This window comes from Balaenoptera physalus (assembly GCF_965194825.1).
Source record: "Balaenoptera physalus genome assembly, chromosome: 15".
NCBI lineage: Eukaryota > Metazoa > Chordata > Mammalia > Artiodactyla > Balaenopteridae > Balaenoptera > Balaenoptera physalus.
Genome location: NC_138894.1, coordinates 74,729,140 through 74,756,605, shown reverse-complemented (window position 1 = coordinate 74,756,605; position 27,466 = coordinate 74,729,140). Strand labels below are relative to the sequence as shown.

The 27,466-nt window shown below is 41.8% G+C and overlaps 1 protein-coding gene across 1 annotated transcript in view; it reads right to left on the bottom strand.

Moving 5' to 3' along the window:
- Positions 1–5,049: 5,049 nt before the first annotated feature.
- Positions 5,050–27,466, bottom strand: part of LOC309643919 (ALK tyrosine kinase receptor-like) — a gene marked incomplete at its 5' end in the record, with an annotated part of 406,911 nt that continues 384,494 nt past the window's right edge. The window contains one exon of the mRNA XM_082427083.1: positions 5,050–6,098. Within this exon, the coding sequence (XP_082283209.1) occupies positions 5,893–6,098 (206 nt within the window). The 3' untranslated portion in view covers positions 5,050–5,892. The remainder of the gene's footprint in view (positions 6,099–27,466) is intronic.

Sequence of the window (27,466 nt, the reverse complement as noted above, 5' to 3'; positions counted from 1 at the left end):
TTAGGATTGTTTCTGGTTTTAAAGCTGGGCTCTTTGGTCAGAACTGACTGGTTTAAAGAAACATGGCAGCTGTGTGGGTACACAGCACGGACATGGGTTTTTCTTCACCTGGGCAGGGAGCTGCAGTTTTTAATCTAAGGGCAATGAATTTGAGAATTTCTTGATTCAACTATTCAGCTGGGAGACAAACGAGAGCACAGGAGGGCTGGGCTCTGGGGTCCAACATGGGTGTGAGTCCTGGCTTTGCCAGGAGCCTGCACTTTGACCTTCATCATACCTCATCAGGCCTCTAGGCCTGGCTTCTCACATCAGGAAATCAACTGGACAGATGGAACTCAAGTCTCCTCTGAGTGTAGGGGTTAAGCTCCCACAGAAAGGTGAAGCTTCATGCCATGAAGAATCTTGTTTCTCTGCTACCCACTGGAATGAGCCTTGTTTGTGCTGTGAAAAGGCCCTGATCGCTTATCTTGGCTCAAGCCCGGGTATCACCAAATCCTTTAGGTTTAAAACATCTTTTCAAGCATTAGTCATTCAAAAGATTGGCAACTTCTATCCCCTCAGTGTCTCATTCTTCCCTCCACACACTGTGTAGTTCTGGTCACATGTAATAAAGTCCCCAGACACCCGAGGCTGCAGGAGAAACTGTGTGCGTGAAGAGGAAGGAAGACTCGTGACGATGTCCTGGGCGGAGGCTTGGAGAGTCGCTCTTACAGCCTGAGACACCGCCAACCCTTGTGCTTGTGTTCTTGGGTCCAGGAAGGCGCCAATTTCACAGTGCCAACTGCTGCCGACTGCTCTTTCTAAAACAGCTTTCAGCTGAAAGGCAGGGACGTGCCGGAGGCAGAAGCAGGAGCTGGGCTGCCCGTGCTGGCTTTGCTGGCCAGTGATCTTAGCTCAGCCTCTTAAGATTTCTGGGCCCTAATTTAAAAACATCTGCATAAGCAGATGTTTTTACTTGTTTCTACCTTACTGGACTGGATGGTCCTTGAAAGCCGTGCCTGTGTCATCTCCGGCTGTGTGTTCCTAGCACCTATTACACGGTGGCGCTCCATCCATGGGAGTTAAATGAATTATGAACTGAGAAGGATCTAGCATGTATTAAGTATCTACTACAGTTGGGCACGATGTGAGCCATCTTCCTCATGCCATTTCACGACTCATCATATTAAATAGGCATTATTATATTCATTCAATTCATGGAACTTCGTGGCCTCTAATTCAGAGTTAAGATGTCCTCCGCCTGCTGGATTCTGTGGTCAGCGGGGCTGGCTGTCTGACAGCCCATTTCTCTGCTTCCTTGCTTCTGTGGCCGTTCTGGCCGGGCAGATGAGCAGGCCAGGCACGCGTCGTCGGCTGTCCCCTGGGAGGCCCCGGGCCAAGCCAGGCCGCCTTGGCAGACTGAGGCGCTCGCGCTCTGAATCATTTAGATGCCACGCACGCTGCTGCGGCCTTCCAGGCGATGAGGAGGGGGGCAGTGCTGGGGTTCCCCAGCAGCCTCCCCAGCCTCCAGTGCCTCCACGCAGGCGGCTGCACCGAGGGCTCACGACTTAGTGGTTTCCTGGGGACTTGGTGGCCTCTGACTTGTCTTCCCTCTGAGTCAGGCTCTCCCCAGCCAACTTTGCTGTGACAACTTCCTTCCTTGTCACTACAAATGCCGAATGTTGTTTTCCCAGTAGCGGTCCTCGCACCACCATGTTCTGCTCTGAGAGGAAGCCATCTGTAGTCACCACTCTTATCACCGCCAAGGTTTCACCACGTCCCCCTCGCCACGCTGATCACTGGGCTGCTGGGGTCATCTCTGTTATTAAAGAGAATGAGCTTCCAGTGGGGCAAACTGCCAAGGACCTCAAAACCAACAGATTCTTGAGTCTGACACTGACTCCATAATCAGAGAGCAGACGAGTCTCAATCCTTTGTGATCCCCAATTGTAAGCAGAGCAGAGCAGAGCAGATGAGGGTATTAAGTAATGGCCTCTTACATTTGCATCCTGCTCAGAGTGTGCAAAACCCTTCACATCCTTAACTGCACTGACCCCACCTGACCCCACCTGACCCCACACGACTGTGTGAGCTGGGCCAGCATCATCATCCCCACTCTACAGATGGGGAAACCAAGGCTTAGGTGGGGATGGAATTTGCCTCAGGTCATAGAGCTCATTCATGGAATATCCTTTCATGAACCATCAAAGGCTGGCCTTCTGTATCCTTATCACCTCTATGGTCCTAACAAATACAAAATACCCAATAAATGATTGTTCATTGAACTGACGATTGAATAGTGAAATAGGACTTAGACTCAAGAGCATAATAATTTTTCTGCTGCACTACTGTGGTCCAGTTGAGCTCTTCCAGCAATGGGTAAAAATAGTCTGACGTCAGGCTGGTTAGGTTCAGACCCCCTCCTCCCTGTCTAGCCAGTGACCTTGGGCAAGTTATTTGGCTTCACTGGATTTCTTCATCTGTGAAATGGAAGATAATAACAGTACCTGCTTCATTGTGTTGTTGAGTATTAAATAAGAAAAGGCATGTAAAGTGCACAGCAGTGATTGGCTAGCACATCTAGGAAGTGGGTAATTCGTGTTAACAATAGTTATTACTATTGTAATGGTAATAACAATTACTATTGTTATAGGGTATTATTTTTATAGGGTAGGGATGGGCCTTATGTGTCTGTGAAACCCAGTACCTGGTACAGTGGCTGGCACGTACACATGAGTGTAGGGCTCAAGACACTTGCCTCCCAACACTGACACTCATCATGTGACAGGGAGCAAAGTCCCTTACCTCTCCTGGTCTTAGTTCCCACACCTGTGAACTGACACCGTTGAACCGGGTAAATCCCAGGGCTCCTCCCCGCTCTAAAATGCACTATTTATTTCAGTGGTCTCAGTGGGGCAATTTTGCTCCCCAGGAAACATTTGGCAATGTCTGGAAACATTTTTGTTGTCACAACCAGGGGAGGTGCTACTGGCATCTAGTGGGTAGAGGCCTGGGAAGCCGAGGACCATGCTCAGTACAGTGCCCACAAAAATAATTGTCTGGCCCTAGATGTCAATAGTACTGAGGCTGAGCAACTCAGATCCAAGCCGACATGAATAGCCAGAGCTCTCTGAGATGCTGGACAAGTGCCTGTGACCTGCAGCTTGCCAGGCCCGGGCAGCAGAGCTCCTCCACGCAGCAAAGCAGTCTACGGTTCGGCCCTTCAGCTGCCCCCTTGCACCCTCACCACGCTGACCTTGTTAGTGGGGAGGCTAGCTCAGGCATCTTTAATTTAAACTGGAATCACTCTTGCTCATCACCAGACTCCACGATGGCCCTGCCAGGGCGAGGGGAGAACATCTCGGCACAAGACGCACGGAGCCTGGCCTGAGGCAAAGACCCTGAAGATGTAGGCGCAGCCCTAGCAAAGCCATCAGGTCAGTGGGCTTGCCCAGCACCCCTGCTCCCTTTCTCCTGCCTCAGCTCCCACCCTCCAGGGGGCAGACCGATCCTGGTGACGGAACAGTCATGCTGGGAAGAAAATGCATTGGCCAGCAGGGTGGACACGGAGACTGGCAGCCAGGGCAGCCTCAGGGGAAGCTCACAGCCTCCTGCACCACGCAGTCTTGGTCTCCTTGTTGCCACCACATGTGGAGGAAAGGCTGCCATCACATGCTCCCCGGCTCTTCAGAGTATCTAGATCAGCTCTTTTTGCAAGGTTCCTTCATCTTCCATTTCCTCTTTCCCAACCCCATCCTTTACCCCCTGAATTCCTGCTGAGAGGCTATGGGTTTCCCAAAAACAGCCCAAATGAGGAAAGGGGAGATCTGGGGTCCAGTTAAGGCAACTATAAATAGGCTGCCTACCTCCTCTTCCTGCCTCAGTTTTCCTGTTTGTTAATGGGAACTCAGTTGGTAGTTATGAGCACAGGAAGATAAAGAGGGGAGGGGCTTCCCTGGTGGCACAGTGGTTGGGAGTCTGCCTGCCAATGCAGGGGACACGGGTTCAAGCCCTGGTCTGGGAGGATCCCACATGCCGCGGAGCAACTGGGCCCGTGAGCCACAACTACTGAGCCTGTGCGTCTGGAGCCTGTGCTCCGCAACAAGAGAGGCCGCGGCAGTGAGAGTCCCGTGCACCGCGATGAAGAGTGGCCCCCGCTCGTCACAACTAGAGAAAGCCCTCACACAGAAACGAAGACCCAACACAGCCAAAAATTAAAAAAATAAATAAATTTATAAAAATAAAAGAGGGGAAAACTCTTAGCAAGCCCCCATGGCCCATCACACCGAGGAGCTACCGTTTTCCTGAGGATGCTAGACAGGGACCAGGCCCTGCTACTTAGGAAGTGCTGAAATCCTGCAGCACTTGTCCCCTCACACACATGCACATTCTCAGCCTGCATTTCAGGGAGACCCCAAACTCCATGCCACCTGTGACATCAATGTCTCCCTACCCGCTACCTAGCACCTCAACAGATTGATTGCCTGAAGTCCCAGCAGCCCCAGGCAGCACTCTCTGGTCTCTGCCAGGCTTGGTGGGGCAGGAATGTTGAGCGGAAGTCAAAACAAACAGCTCATGGGGCTGGGCAAACACATACAGGATGGCACTGCAGCCGAGGCCACCGCCATCCCCACCCATGGATGGGAGACCTTGCCATCTGGGGCTTCTCACAAGAAAAGGAGGCTATGCTGGAGGAAGGGTTCGCCATCAGAAGGTGGCTCACCCCTAACAGTGGGCAGCTCACACACCCGACATTCCTGATTTCTGGTGAACAGACACAATTGGTGGCTGGGCCCCTCCCAGCCAGTCCAACGAGACATTTCAGAGGCAAGAAGATAGATATGAGTTTAGGTATGAGGAGAACACCTTTTTGAAGCCAAGATTTCATTCCTGCTGGGATTGTAGCAGCTTGTAGTTCTTTGAAACACAAATAAATACAGATGGGCCAGTAGCAGAAGAGTGGGGTGGAGACTTTCAAGAAATGAGCAAGGAGGCCATATAGCTTTATTGGAATTGCAGTAGGCAGGATCTCCCCACTGACCCAGCACACCATGGAGATGGGTAACATCATTATTCAGATGGAGCCTTTCTGAAAAGTATTTTCTTAGAGGGAAAAATTTGAGGTCTTTCTCTAGCAAACACGCCACAAAGAAGGATCTCTCACTCTTGTTGATTATCGGAGCAGGGACCCCTCAAAACTGAAGTCTTATGGAATGAGAAAAAAGGCAGGCACAGAGATTCCTTTGTCCAGGTTTGCTTTCCAGTGTCACTACTTCTAGAGGCCTGATGGGTCACTGAGGAAGCATGTGAGTGTGTCCAGGAAGCTTAAGTTCACTGACATGGGTATTGGGTATGACTTCAATGTTGTGTAAGCCTTAGAGGTTCTAGAACAAATCATGTTCCTCTCCTGAACTGATGCCGTGTGGCACCCCTGACCTATTCTGCTGTGGTGTCCCACACTGCTGTAGGACCTGCTTGGGCAGCCACAATTGTTTGCTCTTTCCCTGCCTGCCAAATTTCTTCTGGTAAAACCCAGTTTCCAGCATATTAAATTACTTTCATGTTGGCCTTTTAACACTCCCCTGGCTGTTTCCTTCTTGGCTCCATCTGGACTTTGGGAAACGAGTATCTTTAATACCCACTCATTAAATGTCCACTCTGCCAGCTGGTCCTCTGGCCTCTGGAAGGACCGTCAGCCTGGGCAGCCAGAGGACCCCACACATCAGTGCCCAAGACACCATGCAGGGAATATTAGCAGTAATGGCTCAGTCCGGACCCCACCCATTAAAGGACGCTTGTGAGCTTTAAATAGATGTCAATTAAGTAGATGTCAAATTTCCAGGGTGTTCTGGAAATTTGTAGCCAGAAGCCAAACCTCCATTTACATAATGGATTTTGGACATGGGGAAGGACTTACCCATGCTTTCCTGGAGTGGGTACCAGGGGGATCTCTCTTCCAGCCTCATTGTGGGGCAGCAGCTGGGCGACGTACCTCCCGGAGGGCTGCAGGTGCCTGTGCACCGAGACGGCCAGCCTGCAGTGCTCACTGCTGCTCCTCATCCATGGACTCAGGATGGTGTGCTTGGAGGTCATCGACGTGTTGAGGAGGAGGAAGGCGCCTGCCAAGAGACAGGGAAAGTGACTCTGCAGTGTGTCCAGAAGGGAGGCCCAGCATCAGCTCTGTGGCGGGACTTAGAGACCAACGGCTTCAGAGTCAGAGATGCTGGAGGCCTTTCTCACCTTCCTTACACACACCTAGCCCTCTTCCCCCTCTCTTAGGTTGTCTTTGTAAAAAGCAAAGCCTGAGGCAAGAGGATGGTGACCTGGGACGTGGGCTTTATCATCAGGCAGATCAAGGTTCTCACCTTAGCTCCCCTACTTACTAGCTCTATGTTCTTGAGACTCAGGTCCCTCATCTGTAAAATGGGAATGAAAACATCTACTTCAATGGTTGTGAGGATTATGTGAGGTAAGCATGGAGAGCACATTACCCAGTTTTAGGTAGAGAGGAAGCACCCTTATAAAATAATCAATTATTTGATTTCGACTGTCTTCTAAGTTAGAAATGACAATTCACAGATTCTTTCCCAGCCAGTAGGCACAGTTAACAAAGTCCCATAAGAAACAGAAGACTAGGACAGATTATTTAATCCCCAAAGAGTGATGAGAGTCAGAAACTCAACCCAAGTGCTAAGATGTTCTTGGTGGAGGAGGACAGCCTAAAGAGAGTCCCTCCCTCCATACATGTTCCCAGAGTGGAGCCAGGACATCAGTTCCATCCTATAAACATCCATGTAGCATATCTCCACACCTCACAAACCAGGACACTCTGGGGTATCTCAGGCCACGCTATGGGTCACAGTTTAAATCAGAGCTGACCTGAGCTCTCCATACCACACTCAAGCCAACTTCAGACTCAAGTGACATCTGTTGGACAATTCAGAGTTTCCCAGGAATGTATGGGTTGGCTCTAGGCTCCCAAATAGTTATGACCAGTTCAAGGTTTTCTCTGAGAGGTGGGTGGCTTATTTGGGTCACTTATTATGTAGCTAAGATCATGGCTCCCACTCCTTTGCTTTCTAGCTAAGTGATCTTGGGCAAAGCATTAACTTTCTCTGGTTTCAGTTTCCTCATTTATAAAATGGGGTGGGAAGGGTTGGCTGAAGTCAATAATCTCTTAAGATTCATTTCAGCTCCTGAGTCTATGGATCATATGTATTTGCAACTGGTCTCCACAAAGAGAGCCCTACAAATCCCTCCTGGTGCCATGCCTGTAGAGTTTCCCTCTGGGGCAAGCCAACCCTAATTCCAGTAGCACAGTCCAAGAGACCTACAAGAACCTTGTATTCATGGGGATTACTGTCAGCATAAAAGCACGGCACCATTTTATTGTTCCTGGTATTCCTTCTGATGCATTAATTTTACTTGCTACACTCTGCATTGAAGTTTTGGACCTTTAGATGCTGCTCCTTTTGCAGTGAAAGCCTAGTCCCACAAGATCCCCAACTCCTGTAGAAACCAGCTAACAGGTACTCAGCCTTCTTTAATCACCCCCCAGCGCTTTGAATTAGTCTCCTTCTGCAGATAACCCAATTTACTGAGTAGGCAAAGGAACTAGCAGCCTACAATAAAGAATGATGCAGATGAAAGAAGGGGATTCTTACCAGAAGCAAAGCATTTCCAAGGACACATATTGTGTCAGGAATTTGGAGAGTTGCAATATTCTGGAAATAGATAAATGTAACTTCTAGTTACAATCAGGATGAGGTCAGCACAAGACTGTTTCTGAGTTGAATCAGGGACTTGGGTCAGTACTGGAAACTGAACCCTCTGTAATTATTGGGAAGTTTCAGCATGGCCTATGGGCCTTTGAAAAGTGCTCTACAACCCTCAGTAAATAACCTATATTATTATCCTGTTTTACCATGGGGGAGACATTCTTGTCACAGGCACAGAGGTAAAAGAAAGGAATTAGAATTAAAGACTCAGAATTAGAAAGGACTTTAAATAGTGAAAACTATGTGGGATTATTAATAGATGAAAATAGGAAATGGGACCAGAAGGAGTTGGAGGTACTTTTAAATGTTTTCGTCCTCCTCTATCCCAGTTTTGCCTTGAAAACACAGAAGTTATATAAACATTATTCAAACAAAGTAAATTAAGACAAACAAATGCATATTAACAAATTCAGTGTTCTAGGTAGGAATATGACTCATTTAAACTTATGGGCCTTTCCAAAATTTGTCTCTAATAAGGTAAACTATTGCTTCTGATACTGTTTAGATTGGGGTTGCCTTTAGTTACTTTTTAAAAAGTGCTCCTAAATAATTCTATCCCCGCAGGGATCATCCTTTGATGTGAAACTGTTTTTATAAAGAGGCTACACCAATGCTGTTGATGTTCTTGGTTATCTACTCCTCATCCAATTCACTATTCTTTCTTGGCAACTGGGTACTATAAGTCTGATTAAATGTTCAAATCTCAAGCCTTCATTTCAGTTAAGAGTGAACTTGGCTTTGAACAAGGAGTTTTGTAAGCAGAGATCCACTGGCCGTGTCTTGGGAAGAGTTTCCTTTCTTTACAGAAGGGATGGTGTCACTGCCACCACTTTTTCCTTCTTGCTGCCTTGAATGAGGTTGTGACAGCTAATATGTAGCAACCACCTTGTGACTATATGGAAAAAGTTAATACATTTACAGACTCTGACAATGTACAACTGCTGAGCCCATGCTAGAAATTGTCTTTTTCTATGATTTATTACAAACTAAAATAGCAACTTTCTACTTGTTTCAACTATCACGTCAAGTCTTGTTGCTATCAGCCAATTCTAACTGCTTTATATGAGTTTATATAAAGTTCTCATTTCTGGATATTAAAGTTATAATTTTGAAAAAAAAAAAAAGAAAGGTCTTTAAGATGATCTAATGTAATGTCTTCGCTTTTCTAGAGAAGCAGACTGGAGATCAGAATGAGGAAATGACTTGCCCAGTCTTAATTTGAAAGTCCAGAGACCGACCAGACTCCAGGTCTCTGGACTCCTAACCAGTGCTCTTTCCCTTGTATCTTTCTCATTGTCCCACTGTATTCTTTATCCTAAAATATGACCAGGGTGCCTTGCAGGCAAGTTGTATATCTCAGGAGCCCAGACGGATGGGAAGAGAGAAAGACGGGCAGATGGGTACTGGACCAAATCCATTTGTTCACTGGCTTCCTTACTCCTTTCTGCCCTCATATTTCATTTACTGGATGCCTGCTTTGAGCAAACATCCAACCACTGGCTCTGCCCTGGGGACACAGACATGAGCCAGACACAGTTCTGGCTTTCAAGGAACTCGAGGTCCCATAGGGGTGATGAGATGTCTGCACTAACTTTAATCAAAAGTAGAGGTTATAGAGTCATAAGACACATGGAGATAAAGCACTTGGGGAGGCTCCATGAAAGAGACATTAGGTTCAGTTGGGAAGACTCATAAAGGAGATGACCTTTGAACTAGGTCTTAAAGGGAGAGAAAAACAAGGATATTGGCAGAAACAGCTTTGCAAGAGTTGAGAGGAAGAGGAGTCAACGCAGAAATGCAGAAAATGTGTAGTGGCGTTTGGCTGCAGAGTGGCGCACGTGAAGAGAAGGCTGGGAAATAAGGAAGGGCAGTGAGTGTGGACCAGACCACAGAGAACATTTCATTCCCAGCTAAAGATGTTCAACTTTACTTTGTGGATAAGAGGGAGCCAGAAACAGTTTTTGAGCGGGATAGGGACATCATCAGGTTGGTGCTTCAGGAAGATTAATTTGGTATGGTGGGGGCAGGGGGGATCAAAACTGACCCAACCTCATCCTCTACCACCAGTTCACACTAGGCAAGGACGAGACTAAATGCAAATGTGATGTGTTTAGTATGTTACCTTTGTAAGCAAAGGTGCTATGTGAGGGACAGACTTTGGGACTCTACCAGGGCTTCTAACTCTAGGCTAGTGTATATCTTTTCAGAGCAAGTGAGAGCCCTGGAAGCATCTCTGGGGGCACAGTCTTGCTGCAGACACATTGGGGGTGCATTCTGGGGTTAGGATGAAGCCACACATGCCACATATTAGGGAGCAACAATTGTGTCTTGCTCTGAGACACTACTCTGGTATTTTTAGTTGGTGGAAAGTTGGATTGAAACCAGTTTTTTGAGCTACTAAAAGAAAGAATGTGGGCAAAATAAAGGAGGTGCTTCCCTTTTTCTCAGAAAGATTACATGCAAGTGTGCTTGTGCGTGCGCGTGTGCACGAACGCACACACACACACACCCGTGTGAAACTCAAGTTCCCAGCAGGAGCAAATCAAGCTGAAGTTGCTGGGGCTTTGGGGCTCATCCTGTACCACCGTTCCTCCCTCCTGGGTGTGGAAACACATTTAAATTCTGTCCTTGTGATTCAGTACCTCAATAATGAGACTCTTTCAAAGTTGACTGGAAGATGGATTACTTTTCCAGTTCTAATATGTGAGATAATGTTTATATGAATTTTATTTTGTGCAACTGGACTATCAATAAGGGACTGAGCTTAAAGTATTTTCACTCTCAATGAAACTCCATAGTTGAGAGCTATCTCTTCATCAGCAGCTTTCCTCTACCTCCAAAAAAGAAAATAAAAGGAAAAAATACATTTCATAAGCTCCTTGGGATATTGTCAGTATAACTCTTTTAAAGTCAGTGAGAATTTATCTCTCCTCTCCCTCTTTCCCCGTTTCCTGTTTATTCTGCTCAGAATAGCTTGGGGCTATGGGAAGGCTCCTGGGGTCCCTTCTAATTAAGAAGGATGGCCTGGCAGCTCACAGACCTTCCTCCAGTGTGGGCTGTGGGGGGGGTGGAGAGGCAGATCAAAGAGCCCTGCTTACATGGTGCCACAATCATGGTTTCCTTATTATTGGATTGTGTTGATGTGTTCAATGATTAAATACGAAGTGGTTATTATTTTTACCTCTGGTCACCGGCATAGGGATGTGTTGCTCTTCTCCCAGCCAGCAGGGCTCAAATTATGAGCCAGAAACCAAGGGGCATGAATATTGAGATCAGACAGACTCTTTCATATTCAGGCTCTATCTCTATCCAGTTCTAGGCTTTAGACAAATTATTTAAACTCTTTAAGCCTTAGTTTGCTCAGATTTAATATGGGTATAGCCTCCCTCATATGGCTGTCATGGAGATTAAATTAAACTACATGCATGGAGTGGCCAGTACAGTGCCTGGCCCTTAGTAGGTATGTGAGGAATATTGATTTCCAGCTTTGAGGGGTGTCTCAGTCTGGAGCTCCTTTTATCTATCACTAAACTTGGAATCAGAAGGACTGAATTTGAGCCCTGGCTCTGCCACTACCAAGGTTCCTTTGTTTGTAAAATGAAAAGGTTGGATAGAGTCTCTCTGAGGACGCTTAGAGCTCCAAATTGTCAGTAATTCTATCTGCCTGCCTAGAATATTATTAATCTAAAGGAAACATGTCAAATCTCCAAGCTCCTAAGTCCTAAAGACTTCTTCTCCTAATTCACCTCTCTGAGGCTTCTATGCCAACAGTTTCAATCAACTGACCAAATATTCTGTAGACTGTGATTCCCTGCCCTGCTTCCTCTGTTCCAATTCACATGAATGCCTCCCTGGGAAGGGCTCTTGTCCTAGCATCATTTGTTTCTGTAGATGCTGATGCTATAAGGCTGGTACCACCTCTAAATGTCTCGTATTTAACACAATGCTTGCCATATGGCAGGCACTCAATGACTTTTAAAATGAAAGTAATTTACACATATGGTGAGGAGTCAAATAGTTCAGAGTAGCTCATAATAATACATAAAAAAAAAAACTATCCTCAAATCCTGCTCCTCTCACCAAGTCCCAAAAATATTTTTAAGGATTTCTAATTTCTTTTGGCAGCTGCCTTCATGATTCTAGATATTATGATCACAGAGTTATTTGTTGGTGCAACAATTTTGGCTCCTTAACATTGATGGTACAGTAAAAAAAAAATGATACTATTCCCCTTCTAATTCTTTATTTTTTTAATCCCTTTTTACTTTTTTATTACTTTCCTTTTTAACTCTTCATGGCAAATTTATCACTTGTTCCATCAGCTTTAGACAGTATCACCTGACTCTCCTCCCTGGAAGATGATGCTATTAGTCTTCCTGCTCTTCTGCATTTTTCCACGTCCACCTCCCAAGGCAGCTATGTTTTCCTCTATATTGTCAGGGTTGTGTAAGAATGATTAATTCTTGTGTTTTGTTTATAGGTTGATGCTAAATGTTGAAAATCAATTAACAGAGTTTTTATACTGAAAACTATATATATATATATTTTTCACTGCAGTGAACAATGGTTATATTTATAAACGTCTTTATAGGTCCAGTAATGCATCCCAATCCACAGAGAATATTTCTAACATCAAGAGTAAATGAAAATTCATTCTCTCTCTCTCTCTCTCTCTGTCTTACATCGTCACTTGTCAAAATTGTGGCACATTATAATTTGCCTTATATTTATTTGAATCAGGAGTCTCTTGTGCACTTTGTTTTTTCAGAAATTTCTAACTGCTTTTCTCTTTTATTTATTTTCTATTTGCCTTTTGCACCATATCGCTAGCATTTCTACACATTCCTTGAAAAATCTCTCCCTTCTTCTTGAAGACGTTGACACCCTGTTTTTAATTTGTACCAGTTGCTTTCTGGGCCTCCAGTACAGCTATTATTCTGGAATTCATTTTCACTAGAGCGCTTCCATTAGTCCCACCATCCTCAGGAAATTTCCTCAGGGGAAAGCTTCTTGGCGAATCTTTGAATATCTGCAATATTTTTATTTTGTTTTCATACTTGGTTAATAGATTTTCTGGCTATAGTTTATAGATCAGAAATTTTGCTTCAGAAATTGGAAGGCCTAGCTTTAGTGTTGTCTAGCAACTGTGTGACTGAGGTGAAGTCTGAGGCTGGTTTTACTGTTAATTTCTTTGTAGTCAACCTGCTCCCCCCCCCCTTTGGAAGCCTTCAGGATCTTTCTTTAACACGGAGGTGCTGAAATTTCAATACAATGGATCTAGGAATGGATCTCTATAAAAATTCTGCGGTAGCATTTGGTGGGCTCTTTCAATCAGAAAACACATTTCTTTCATCTCTGGTAAATTTTATTATTTAAAAAAAAATAAAATTTCATCTCTGGTAAATTTTATTATTTCTCTGATATTTTCATTCCCCTCTTCTCAGTCTTAAATCTTTCTGAAGAAATTTATCTCTCAAGTTAACTTCTATTACCTAATTTATCTTTGTTTTCTCTGGAGTCAATTTTTTTTGTTGCTGTTTCTTTTTCATGTTTCTGGGTTATCATATGTAGGGTGGTCCTGGATCAGCCCCTCATATAGAAACAGGAGAAACTAGGAGCGTGGATAGAAACTTCTCTGCACATAGTCAGTGCTTGCTCTCCATGTCAGAATTGGCCTGATGGCCTGATGGCTGCTGGGGGGCCAGCCATCCTGCAGTGCCCGGTCCCCAACTCCAGCATCATGGACCAGTCACGCTCTGCATGAACCATGAACCATGAACCATGAACACTCCCACTAGCAGCCCTAGTTCCCCTAGTCCACTTGAATTTTTAGAGAAGAGCCCCCTGTTTCTCTCCCTCATGGTTAAGCATCCTGCTATGTTTTCATCTGGGAAAATGGGGTTAAAAGGGGGCAGAGACAATAAGGGTTAGCCACACCACAGAGGAATCTCATTCTTCCTCCTGACTCTCATCTTTACTTCAGAGGATCCCTTATCAGTACTCGTGCTGCCTCCCAGCAGATGGGCTCCCTCCTCTGCTCTAAAGGGAGCATTTTCCCAGCTTTGCTCACTTTATTTCCTCCATCAACAGCTTCCATTTCCTCTTTGTGCTCTAGAATTCACTCATGGTTCCCTTCCTGTTCTGTTTGCTATTCAGGATTTATTCCTCTGTTGAATCCCTTATTATTGCTTTAGTGGGACTGCAGGAAGGAAGAAGACAAATGTGTGCTCAGTCCACCATCCTGAGCCATAAGGCTCTTAATCATATTCTTTGCATGAGAACACAAATAAACAAATGCATGAATGGACAGATTTCCATCTCAATAAATCACACACAGTTCTGGCACCTCTGGCTATTTGTCTATATTGCAATTAAACTATTAAATCATTATTACAAGCTATTGCTTGATAATGATGCCATTCATATTATGTGGGGCTTATAGAACAACAGAAGCTTATTGGGCTGGAATATGGACAGAAGAAGTGCAATGTGCAGACACATGCCACTAGGTGCAGCATCACAGAAAAGTAAACAGGCTCTTTCCTTGCAGGACGTCTTAGAACCTTAATATGCCATTAAGATTTGTGACTCCTCAAGAGTAAAACATAAAATGAAATTTCCCAAACTCCTTTGGGCACAGAACTCTTTTGCTATTGTATATCATGTACCATGGAATATGCTTTGAAAACTCTACTCTATTCTATTTCTGCTCCAGAGACCATTTGCAGAAAGTGAGAAAGGAAAAAACCATCATGATAAGAATGAAGGTAGTGTAGAAGTGAACAATATATCTATATCTACATCTATGTCATCTCTTAAATCTTAAATCTTCTCTCTTTGTATGACTTTCAAACTGTCCTCTCATCAAAAACTAAGATTTTTATAGCAGAATCATGCTTTTGGAAAGCCTCCTCTGGGTTACTACGTTCGTCTCTCTACCTGAGGATACTTAAAGATGCTACATTCCATATCTGACTTTCAGAATGTCAGAGCTAGAAACAAACATGGTGGTCACATAGCTTAATCCCTTGCTGTACTGGGGCGAAAACCAAGAAGCAAAGAAGTTAAACACTTGCCCAAGGTCACGCTGCAGATTAGTGGTAGATCTGGAACCAGGAGCAAGGCTTTTAGACGCCCTGTCCAGTGGAACGCCCAGTATCTGCCTGCCCATAATAGAGTTTTATGATGATATTTTTGGCCAAATGTTCTATGGCTTGGTCTCCAGGTCCCCCAGACATCACTTTCTTTCTTTGCACTTTCACAGCTCTAAGGATCAGGCTCCAGTAGATTGCATCAAGCCCGTCTATCTGACTGCCCCATATCTAAAGTCACAGACTAAACCCTGAGCAGGTGGGAACCAGATGGATGACTTATCCTCTGGAAATCACTCATGGGGGCTTAGGGTAGTCCCCCCAGTCTGAGAAGTATTTGAGGGTCTCCTCTGTTCATGTGGTCTTATGAAGTGCCAAACCAAATTGGGACCACTGAAAGAGTTCCTTCATTGTTTATTTTTCAAATTCGAATTCTGCTACCCCATGTAATCTCAACTCAGGTTTTAGGTTTTAGTTCAAAGTTTTGAAATTTAGAGGAAGGAATAGGTGGGATTGTCCTCATTGCCATGCCTTGCCTAAAAGTGGGATAACTTAGGAATCCAGACTTAGAGCCCTTGGGAGTTATTTAGACCAACCTTTTCACCTTGCAGGTGAGGACGTTCAGTCCAGGGGGTTGAAGGGATGTGCCTGGGTTCCACAGCAGGCAGCTGAGCTGTGTTAGGACCCAGCTCCTCCAGTCCCAGCCCTGTGCACTTTTACTGTCTCACTCTGCTATGATGTCACATACTGGGAATTAGCTCTGTTACCCTCCACTGCCAGAACTTAAATGTATTGCTTTACTGCACCTTCATCAGGAAGTACTTTGAAGAGAAATGGTATTGGTTTTTGAGATCTAATGATTAGAAAAACCAAGTGTGTTCATTAAGGGAGGAAAGGGAGGTAGAAGGAGTTGATTTTTCTTAACAGGATTATTAATCTTAACACTATGAGTTCAGTTGTAGCGTAAAGTGGTAGTACATTTGCCTATTTGGTGGATTTCTGTAAACTATCTCTCAGGTCCAAGTTAACTGAGGCAAAAAGTTCCCTAGAAATGGTAACATATATTTATGCTTGTGTGTGTATACAGTGAATATATGTATATTTGTGTGTGTGCATGTGTATACATACTCTATATGTGTGTATATATATATAAATACATACATATATTTACATGTATATATCCGTGTGTATGTGTGTATGTTTATGTAGATCTCATTTTAGATCTCTGACCCTGTTAAAAAGGACAAACCTTTTTGGGGGAGACATATATTTTTTTGTTTTTGTTTTTTTTAACCAACAGGTTTCATTCAGGAAAAAAGGAAAAGGCCAAAAATCTCTACATACTCTATGTGTCTCTGTGTCCTGGGGACTCAGCAAAAAAAAGATAATAAAAGGCAAAGCAAATAACTAGAAGGAAACAAGCTGAAGTGATGAGAAACCTCTTTTCCCTAAGAGCTTATTGCGATAAGCCTCAAGCAAAACGGAACAGCACTTGATTTGATGAGACGGAGAAAGGAGAAGCCAAAGGAAAACTAAACAATTGATTTAATTCAAAGAGAAGGAGGAAGGAGAGATAAAAGTATTTGCTGCAGGCAGGGGTAGGGAAGGGAGGAGTTGGGGGACTAAAGTGCCTTTGGTGTTAACAAAATCCACTTTGGAAGGAGAGAAGCATGAAATGAAGTTTTCCTTTTTTTTTTTTTTTTTAACATCTTTATTGGAGTATAATTGCTTTACAATGTTGTGTTAGTTTCTGCTGTATAAGAAAGTGTCCAGGAGACAGGCAGAAGTGAGGTCATGGGTTTACACCATACTAACTACTAGGGGATTAAGGGAGAGTCTGTATCCTAAATGGTGAGATTCCCTAGCCTATTCCTCCCCACCCCAAGACTTCAGAAGAGTGGCAGTCAGGCTTATGCCTTCCTATCCAGGCAGGAAAACAGAAGGAGCCTCCATTAAGAGATTGACAAGCCCAAGAGAAAAGTCTATTCATATTGACAGGGAGGGGGTACCCTTTACACAATGGTTAAGTCCTGGCCCAATCATCCTCCTGTGAAGTTTACAAAGCAATTGCCCCCATCCATGCACACAGAGATTCCAAATGGCTTTTTTTTTTCTTAACATCTTTATTGGAGTATAATTGCTTTACAATGGTGTGTTAGTTTCTGCTTTATAACAAAGTGAATCAGCTATACATATACATATATCCCCATATCTCCTCCCTCTTGCGTCTCCCTCCCACCCTCCCTATCCCACCCCTCTATGTGGTCGCAAAGCACCTAGCTGATCTCCCTGTCCTATGTGGCTGCTTCCCACTAGCTATCTATTTTACATTTGGTAGTGTATATATGTCCATGCCACTCTCTCACTTCGTCCCAGCTTACCCTTCCCCCTCCCTGTATCCCCAAGTCCATTTTCTACATCATCTGTGCCTTTATTCCTGTCCTGCCCCTAGGTTCTTCAGAACCACTTTTTTTTTTTTTTTATATTCCATATATATGTGTTAGCATATGGTATTTGTTTTTCTCTTTCTAACTTACTTCACTCTGAAGGACAGACTCTAGGTCCATCCACCTCACTACAAATAACTCAATTTCGTTTCTTTTTATGGCTGAATAATATTCCATTGTATATATGTGCCACATCTTCTTTATCCATTTGTCTGTCAATGGACACTTAGGTTGCTTCCATGTCCTGGCTATTGTAAACAGAGCTGCAATGAACATTGTGGTACATGACTCTTTTTGAATTATGGTTTTCTCAGGGTATATGCCCAGTAGTGGGACTGCTGGGTCGTATGGTAGTTCTATTTTTAGTTTTTTAAGGAACCTCCATACTATTCTCCATAATGGCTGTATCAATTTACATTCCCACCAACAGTGCAAGAGGGTTCCCTTTTCTCCACACCCTCTCCAGCATTTATTGTTTGTAGATTTTTTGATGATGGCCATTCTGACTGGTGTGAGGTGATACCTCATTGTAGTTTTGATTTGCATTTCTCTAATGATTAATGATGTTGAGCATTCTTTCATATGTTTGTTTGCAATCTGTATATCTTCTTTGGAGAAATATCTATTTAGGTCTTCTGCCCGTTTTTGGATTGAGTTGTTTGTTACTTTGATATTGAGCTGCATGAGCTCCTTGTAAATTTTGGAGATTAATCCTTTGTCAGTTGCTTCATTTGCAAATATTTTCTCCCATTCTGAGGGTTGTCTTTTCAACTTGTTTATGGTTTCCTTTGTTGTGCAAAAGATTTTAAGTTTCATTAGGTCCCATTTGTTTATTTTTGTTTTTATTTCCATTTCTCTAGGAGGTGGATCAAAACAGATCTTGCTGTGATCTATGTCAAAGAGTGTTCTGCCTCTGTTTTCCTCTAAGAATTTTACAGTGTCTGGCCTTACATTTAGGTCTTTAATCCATTTTGAGTTTATTTTTTTGTATGGTGTTAGGGAGTGTTCTAATTTCATTCTTTTACATGTAGCTGTCCAGTTTTCCCAGCACCGCTTATTAAACAGGCTGTCTTTTCTCCATTGTACATTCTTGCCTCCTTTATCAAGAATAAGGTGACCATATGTGTGTGGGTTTATCTCTGGGCTTTCTATCCTGTTCCATTGATCTATATTTCAGTTTTTGTTCCAGTACCATACTGTCTTGATTACTGTAGCTTTGTAGTATAGTCTGAAGTCTGGGAGCCTAATTCCTCCAGCTCCGTTTTTCTTTCTCAAGATTGCGTTGGCTATTCGGGGTCTTTTGTGTTTCCATACAAATTGTGAAATTTTTTGTTGTAGTTCTGTGACAAATGCCATTGGTATTTTGATAGGGATTGCGTTGAATCTGTAGATTGCTTTGGGTAGTATAGTCATTTTCACAATGTTGATTCTTCCAATCCAAGAAAATGGTATGTCTCTCCATCTGTTTATATCATCTTTGATTTCTTTCATCAGTGTCATAGTTTTCTGCATACAGGTCTTTTGTCTCCTTAGGTAGGTTTATTCTTAGGTATTTTATTATTTTTGTTGCAATGGTAAGTGGGAGTGTTTCCTTAATTTCTCTTTCAGATTTTTCATCATTAGTGTCTAGGAATGCAAGAGATTTCTGTGCATTAATTTTGTACCCTGCTACTTTACCAAATTCATTGATTAGCTCTAGTAGTTTTCTGGTAGCATCTTTAGGATTCTCTACGTATAGTATCATGTCATCTGCAAACAGTGACTGCTTTACTTCTTCTTTTCTGATTTGGATTCCTTCTATTTCTTTTTCTTCTCTGATTGCTGTGGCTAAAACTTCCAAAACTATGTTGAATAATAGTGATGAGAGTGGGCATCCTTGTCTTGTTCCTGATATTAGAGGAAATGGTTTCAGTTTTTCACCATTGAGGACGATGTTGGCTGTGGGTTTGTCATATATGTCCTTTATCATGTTGAGGTAAGTTCCCTCTACGCCTACTTTCTGGAGGGTTTTTATCATAAATCGGTGCTGAATTTTGTCGAAAGCTTTTTCTTCATCTATTGAGATGGTCATATGGTTTTTACCCTTCAATTTGTTAATATGGTGTATCACATTGATTGATTTGAATATATTGAAGAATCCTTGCATTCCTGGGATAAACCCCACTTGATCATGGTGTATGATCCTTTTAACGTGCTGTTGGATTCTGTTTGCTAGTATTTTGTTGAGGATTTTTGCATCTATGTTCATCAGTGATATTGTCCTGCAGTTTTCTTTCTGTGTGACATATTTGTCTGGTTTTGGTATCAGGGTGATGGTGGCCTCATAGAATGAGTTTGGGAGTGTTCCTCCCTCTGCTATATTTTGGAAGAGTTTGAGAAGGATAGGTGTTAGCTCTTCTGTAAATGTTTGCTAGAATTCGCCTGTGAAGACATCTGGTCCTGGGCTTTTGTTTGTTGGAAGATTTTTAATCACAGTCTCAATTTCAGTGCTTGTGATAGGTCTCTTTATATCTTCTATTTCTTCCTGGTTCAGTCTCAGAAGGTTGTGCTTTTGTAAGAATTTGTCCATTTCTTCCTGGTTGTCCATTTTATTGGCATACAGTTGCTTGTAGTAATCTCTCATGATCCTTTGTATTTCTGCCATGTCAGTTGTTACTTCTCCTTTTTCATTTCTAATTCTATTGATTTTAGTCTTCTCCCTTTTTTTCTTGATGAGTCTGGCTAATGGTTTATCAATTTTGTTTATCTTCTCAAAGAACCAGCTTTTAGTTTTATTGAGCTCTGCTATTGTTTCCTTCATTTCTTTTTCATGTATTTCTGATGTGATCTTTATGATTTCTTTCCTTCTGCTAACTTTGGTGTTTTTTTGTCCTTCTTTGCCTAATCGCTTTAGGTGTAAGGTTAGGTTGTTTATTTGAGATGTTTCTTATTTCTGAAGGTAGGATTCTATTGCTGTAAATTTCCCTCTTAGAACTGCTTTTGAGCATCCCATAGGTTTTGGGTCATCGTTTTTTCATTTTCATTTGTTTCTAGGTATTTTTCTGATTTCTTCTTTGATTTCCTCAGTGATCTCTTGGTTATTTAGTAGTGTATTGTTTAGCCTCCATGTGTTTGTATTTTTTACAGATTTTTTTCCCTGTAATTGATATCTAGTCTCATAGTGTTGTGGTCAGAAAAGATACTTGACATGATTTCAATTTTCTGAAATTTACCAAGGCTTGATTGGTGACCCAAGATATGATCTATCCTAGAGAATGTTCCATGAGCACTTGAGAAGAAAGTGTGTTCTATTGTTTTTGGATGGAATGTCCTATAAATAACAATTAAATCCATATTGTTTAATGTATCATTTAAGGCTTGTGTTTCCTTATTTATTTTCATTTTGGATGATGTGTCCATTGGTGAAAGTGGGGTGTTAAAATCCCCTACTGTGATTGTGTTACTGTCGATTTCCCCTTTTATGGCTGTTAGCATTTGCCTTATGTACTGAGGTGCACCTATGTTGGGTGCATAAATATTTACAATTGTTATGTCTGTTTCTTGGATTGATCCCTTGATCATTATGTAGTGTCCTTCTTTGTCTCTTGTAATAGTGTTTATCTTAAATTCTATTTTGTCTGATATGAGAATTGCTACTCCAGCTTTCTTTTGATTTCCATTTGCATGGAATATCTTTTTCCATCCCCTCACTTTCAGTCTGTATGTGTCCCTAGGTCTAAAGTGGGTCTCTTGGAGACAGCATATATATGGGTCTTGTTTTTGTATCCATTCAGCCATTTAATCCATTTACATTTAAGGTAATTATCAATATGTATGTTCCTATTACCATTTTCTTAATTGTTTTGGGTTTGTTTTTGTAGGTCTTTTCCTTCTCTTGTGTTTCCTGCCTAGAGAAGTTCCTTTAGCATTTGTTGTAAAGCTGGTTTGGTGGTGCTGAATTCTCTTAGCTTTTGCTTGTCTGTCAAATTTAGATTAATTTCTCTGTCAAAACTGAATGAGATCCTTGCTGGGTAGAGTAATCTTGGTTGTAGGTTTTTCCCTTTCATCACTTTAAATATGTCCTGCCACTCCCTTCTGGCTTGCAGAGTTTCTGCTGAAAGATCAGCTGTTAACCTTATGGGGATTCCCTTGTACGTTATTTGTTGTTTTTCCCTTGCTGCTTTTATCATTTTTTTCTTTGTATTAATTTTTGGTAGTTTGATTAATATGTGTCTTGGGGTGTTTCTCCTTGGATTTATCCTGTATGGGACTCTCTGCCCTTCCTGGACTTCATCGACTATTTCCTTTCCCATATTATGTAAGTTTTCCGCTCTAATCTCTTCAAATATTTTCTCAGTCCCTTTCTTTTTCTCTTCTTCTTCTGGGACCCCTATAATTCGAATGTTGGTGCATTTAATATTGTCCCAGAGGTCTCTGAGACTGTCCTCAATTCTTTTCATTCTTTTTTCTTTATTCTGCTCTGTGGTAGTTATTTCCACTGTTTTATCTTCCAGGGCACTTATCCGTTCTTCTGCCTCAGTTATTCTGCTATTGATTCCTTCTACAGAATTTTAAATTTCATTTATTGTGTTGTTCATCATTGTTTGTTTGCTCTTTAGTTCTTCTAGGTCCTTGTTAAACATTTCTTGTATTTTCTCCATTCTATTTCCAAGATTTTGGATCATCTTTACTATTATTACTCTCAATTCTTTTTCAGGTAGACTGCCTATTTCCTCTTCATTTGTTTGGTCTGGTGGGTTTTTACCTTGTTCCTTCATCTGTTGTGTGTTTCTCTGTCTTCTCATTTTGCTTAACTTACTGTGTTTGGGGTCTCCTTTTCACAGGCTGCAAGTTCGTAGTTCCTGTTTTTTTGGTGTCTGTCCCCAGTGGCTAAGGTTTGTTCAGTGTGTTGTGTAGGCTTCCTGGTGGATGGGACTAGTGCCTGTGTTCTGGTGGATGGGGCTGGATCTTGTCTTTCTGGTGGTCACGTCCATGTCTGGTGGTGTGTTTTGGGGTGTCTGTGACCTTATTATGATTTTAGGCAGCCTCTCTGCTAATGGGTGCGTTTGTGTTCCTGTCTTGCTAGTTGTTTTGCATAGGGTGTCCAGCACTGTAGCTTGCTGGTCGTTGAGTGGAGCTGCGTCTTACTGTTGAGATGGTGATCTCTGGGAGAGCTTTCGCTGTTTGATATTACATGGAGCTGGGAGGTCTCTGGTGGACCAATGTCCTGAACTCGGCTCTCCCACCTCAGAGGCACAGGCTTGACACTCAGCTGGAGCACCAAGACCCTGGCAGCCACATGGCTCAGAAGAAAAGGGAGAAAAAAAGAAAGAAAGAAAAGAAAAAGAAAAGAAAAGAAAGTTATTAAAATAAAAAATTTTTTTTAATTATCAAAAATAAACAAAAATTTAAAAGTAATAAAAAAAGAAAGAAAGAAAGAAAGAAGAATGCAACCAAACCAAAAAACAAATCCACCAATGATAACAAGCACTAAAATCTATACTTAAAAAAAGAAGAAAAAAAAAGGACAGACAGAACCCTAGGACAAATGGTAAAAGCAAAGCTATAGAGACAAAATCACACAAGGAAGCATACACATACACACTCAGAAAAAGAGAAAAAGGAAAAAAAAAAAATCTTTTGGGAAGTCTGAGGTCTTCTACCAGCGTTCAGTAGGTGTTCTGTAGGAGTTGTTCCACATGTAGTGTATTTCTGATGTATTTGTGGGGAGAAAGGTGATTTCCATGTCTTACTCCTCTGCCATCTTGAAGGTCTCCCTCAAGTTTTCCCTTTTCTATGTAGGTTCTTAGCTCTGGAATCAGATTGTTCAATTTTTGCTTTAAGTCCCAGATGTCAGGGTATAAGAATCTTCCATGTTACTTTTGAAATTGTGCTAAGAGGTAGCAGATTGTATTACTTTATTTGTGCTGTTCTTTGCATTTTTTAAAATTGAGGATATGGGGAGGGGGAAGGGTAAGCTGTGACAAAGTGAGACAGTGGCATGGACATATATACACTACCAAATGTAAAATAGATAGCTAGTGGGAAGCAGCCACATAGCACAGGGAGATCAGCTCGGTGCTTTGTGACCACCTAGAGCGGTGGGATAGGGAGGGTGGGAGGGAGGGAGACGCAAGAGGGAAGAGATATGGGAACATATGTATAGCTGATTCACTTTGTTATAAAGCAGAAACTAACGCACCATTGTAAAGCAATTATACTCCAATAAAGATGTTAAAAAAAATTTTGAAAAAGCAATTTTTGACCCATATCCTTGTGGAAGTCTCACAGGATCTCAGCCTCAGTAATAAGCTCTGACATTCCATGTGCTGTGGCTCTCAGTCACCCCACTGTTGAAGAAGGAGCACAAAGCCTGGACAAACATTGACAACCATACCACAAAGCCACAAAGCAGGGGAAGGTTACCACGTCACCACATGCTACTCTGGAAATGATTCATGGAGCACCAAGAGACCTTCCCCCCCAATTCTTTGTTCTTCAGAAGAGGAAACTCACGTGCAGGAAGGTAATGGACCTGTCTGAGGAGGGTTGGGCAGAGAAAAAGGTCTAGGCTGAGCTCTCAAATGTTCTAGAATGATCCAGCTTCTTCTAACTGGTCTTCCCACGTCCCACTCACCCTCCCCCCATACCTTCTGCAGACAGCAGCCAAAGCCATCTTCTTAAATATAATTTAGTCAGTCACACTCCCTTGTTTTAAAGACTTCAATGGTTTCCTACTGACAATAGATTAAAATCCAAATTCCTTACTATGATCTACAAGGAAGGCCAGAGGGGAACAGACCTGTAGCAGATGCCTTAGGTTGGCTCACTCAACACCCAGACCAACTTCCTTCTCTCTTGCCTTTCTCTTTTATTGAGACTGGAAGTTTAAAAATGACTTGATTTGACAGGCCTTCCTTACAGATAGTGACACAGTTCTGGCCAACGAAATGTAAGCAGAATTGTGTTCATAGAGTGGCCAGAGTTAGTAAATATAAACACAGGACACTCAGTTAAATGTGAATTTCAGATAAATAATGAATAATTATTTCAGTATAAATATGTCCCAAATACTGCATGGGGCATACTTATATTAAAAACATTATTTACTGTTTATCTGAAACTCATATTTAACTGGACAGCCTATGTTTTATCTGGCAAGCCCATGTTCTGGAGAATTTTGGGAACCCCTCTCTGTTTCTTTCTTTTTCTTCTTGCTTGGAACGTGGACATAATGCCTGGAGGTGTGGTAGCTGTCTTGCAACCATGAAGTGACAAGCATGAGCACACAGAATGGAAAGGCAATAAGAGTTGTCACTAATGGTGTTTTTGGACATCTGCACCATTGCCTGTCCAAGATCCTTATTTGGCTAAGACACTGTAGTGAGGGCTTCTGTTGTTTATTGCTGATGCTCTGTGATCAGGGATCTTGCCTGTCTTGGGCCAGTTGGCTAGTGCCTAACACAATGACAGGGACAGTGCTCACTGAACAAACATTTTCTAAATGGAGAAAGACATTACACTTAACACAAAAGCAGGTAATTCACTTATTTTCTCATATCTTATCTAAAATAGTGTCATTCTTCTTGTTTATATTGGGGAGAACATTCTTCTCTTTTCAAGTGCCTAGTGGCTATAGAAGGAGTATTCTTTGCAACACAAAACAAATAATTTTTTAAATGCCCGGAAGTTTGGACTCTTTAAGATCAGTGTTTTTCAAATATGGTTTGTAACCCATTAGTGGGCCATGAAATCAACTTAGTGGGTCATGACCAGCATTAAATAAAAAGGATGAGAAGGAAGAAGAGAAGATCAGGAAGAGGAAAAAAATGAAATTTAAAAATATCCATATTGCAATTTTCCCTTGGGAAATAATGGCTGCTGATCTATATGTATACACACACACACACACACACACACACTCACACATTTCTGTGTACCATGTTGTTATGTAAAATATATTTCTTACTGTGGGTCATGGTTAAAAAAAAATTGAAAAGCTCAAGATGAGTATTGTTCAAATTTCAAATGTTCATACATGGAAATTATACTGGCTGGGCTCTGTTCCCTGGGCCACCGCTCATTGGGTGGGTGATTTGGGGAGGAGAAGAAATCTATTTGGACAGAAATTTATGATTTATAAAACTCTCCCATACAAACAATCCTATAACAACTCAGTGAAATAGATGCTTTCCCCAGTTGTAGCTGTGTCTACCACGGCAGCCACTAGCCACATGTGGCTACTGAGTACTTGAAATGAAGCTGATGAAACTAAGAAACTGAATTCTTCATTTTATTTAATTTTAAAAACTTTAAATTTAATTTAAAAATTAAATTTAAAAACTGATACTTGATTTAGTTAATAGAAAAATATGTTTGGAACAACTTGGGTATGCAAATCTAATTTTTCAACCATAAATTTTATGAAATACAGATCAACTATTTCAGATGAAAATTTAGCCTCAAATTGACATGTACTGTAGGTATAAAATGTACAATGGATTTCAAAGATTTAGTACAGAAAAAAGAATATACAGTATTTCATGAATAATTTTTATATTGATAACATGTTGAAATGATAATATTGGATATATTGAGTTAAATATATTATTAAAATTAAGTTCACCTGTTTCTTTTTCCTTTTTGTAATGTGGTTTCTAGAAAATCTAAGGCTCATATTATATTTCTGTGGGGCAGCCCTGCTCTGAGGATCAAGCGTCTTGACCTAGGCCACTGGATGAGTCAGTGCTTCAAGCACTGTTACAGTCCAGATTATGTGACTCCAAATTCATGGCTCTTTCTGCTAAACTACAAGTCACATCTCCCTAGGCCTCACTGTTATCTGTAAAAACAGCAAGTGAACTATAGGCTGATAATAATATAACGATAATGATGGCTAACATTTAATGAGTGCCTAACATGTCCTGGGCACTAGGTGAACATTTTACAAGGTTTACTGCATTTGATTTTAAACAGCTTAGTAAGGTAGGTATGTGATGATTACACCCACTTTTTAGATGAGGAAACTAAGGTTCAGAGATATCAGTTAACCTGCCTATCAACTCAAGGTGGTGGTGGTGACGGAGGGGCCCAGAGCCTAGGAGGTCCATACAAATGACTGAACACTTACAGCCTTTCCCTGGATGATGGCCCTTGCAAAAGCAGCTGGGCTATGTCTGGGTAATGTAGCTGTATCTCCCAGAATCCTGTTAGCTTAATTTCCCTTGGGAATGATGTCTGCTGATTTTGCTGCTGATTCCAATACCATACAGTAGAAATCTCCAAGCACCACAGTCTTTGAATATACAGATAAGGCTCAAGAAGGTGACTTTGTATCTGAAAAATTTTCAACCAGAAAATTGAAATATGGGCTTCATTACCATGGGTGCTTATTTGAAGGTCTACTTGCAATTTGAAACTAAGTTTAATAACAGCCTTCAAATATAGGGACAAATCATACTTTCCCAGTGAAATTATTTTTCTTTTCTGTATGCTCATTAAATACAATTTAGGAAAAAAAAAAAGTAAGGGAAAATATTTATCTATAGTTCTACTACTCGAACTTTCTATTTTGTTTGTTTTTTTGTTCCTCCATATGCATAGAATTTTTAAAATTTATAATCCCACTAAGTATACATTTTCCCTTGTTCTTTCACTTAACGTTATGTCATAAGCATTTTCTATGCTCTTATGTAGGCTTTACAAACATATTTATAAATACTTGTATAATATTCCAATTAAATAGATATAACATTCAAGCTATTTCCTTAGTTTAGACAATTAGGTTGTTTCCAATTTTTTGTGATTATAGAAAAAGTTGTTCTCTTGTCCCCAGAATAGCACAGTCTTCCTGGAGGGGTAGTCCACCAACATGTATCAAAAACCTTAAACTGTGCACATTCTTTGACCCAACAGTTTCCTTTCTAGGAATTTGCTTTGAAAAAAATAGAGTTATCCAAAAATACTTTTTTGCAAAGTTGCTCTGCACTATTTATGTCAGCAAAATATTTAGAAACGGTCAATGTTGGACATAGTAGATTAGTTAAGTAATGTATGGTGTATCCATGTGATGAAGTACTTCATGAAGCCACTAAAAATACTGTCTTAAAAATAAGTGAGGGCTTCCCTGGTGGCGCAGTGGTTGAGAATCTGCCTGCTAATGCAGGGGACATGGGTTTGAGCCCTGGTCTGG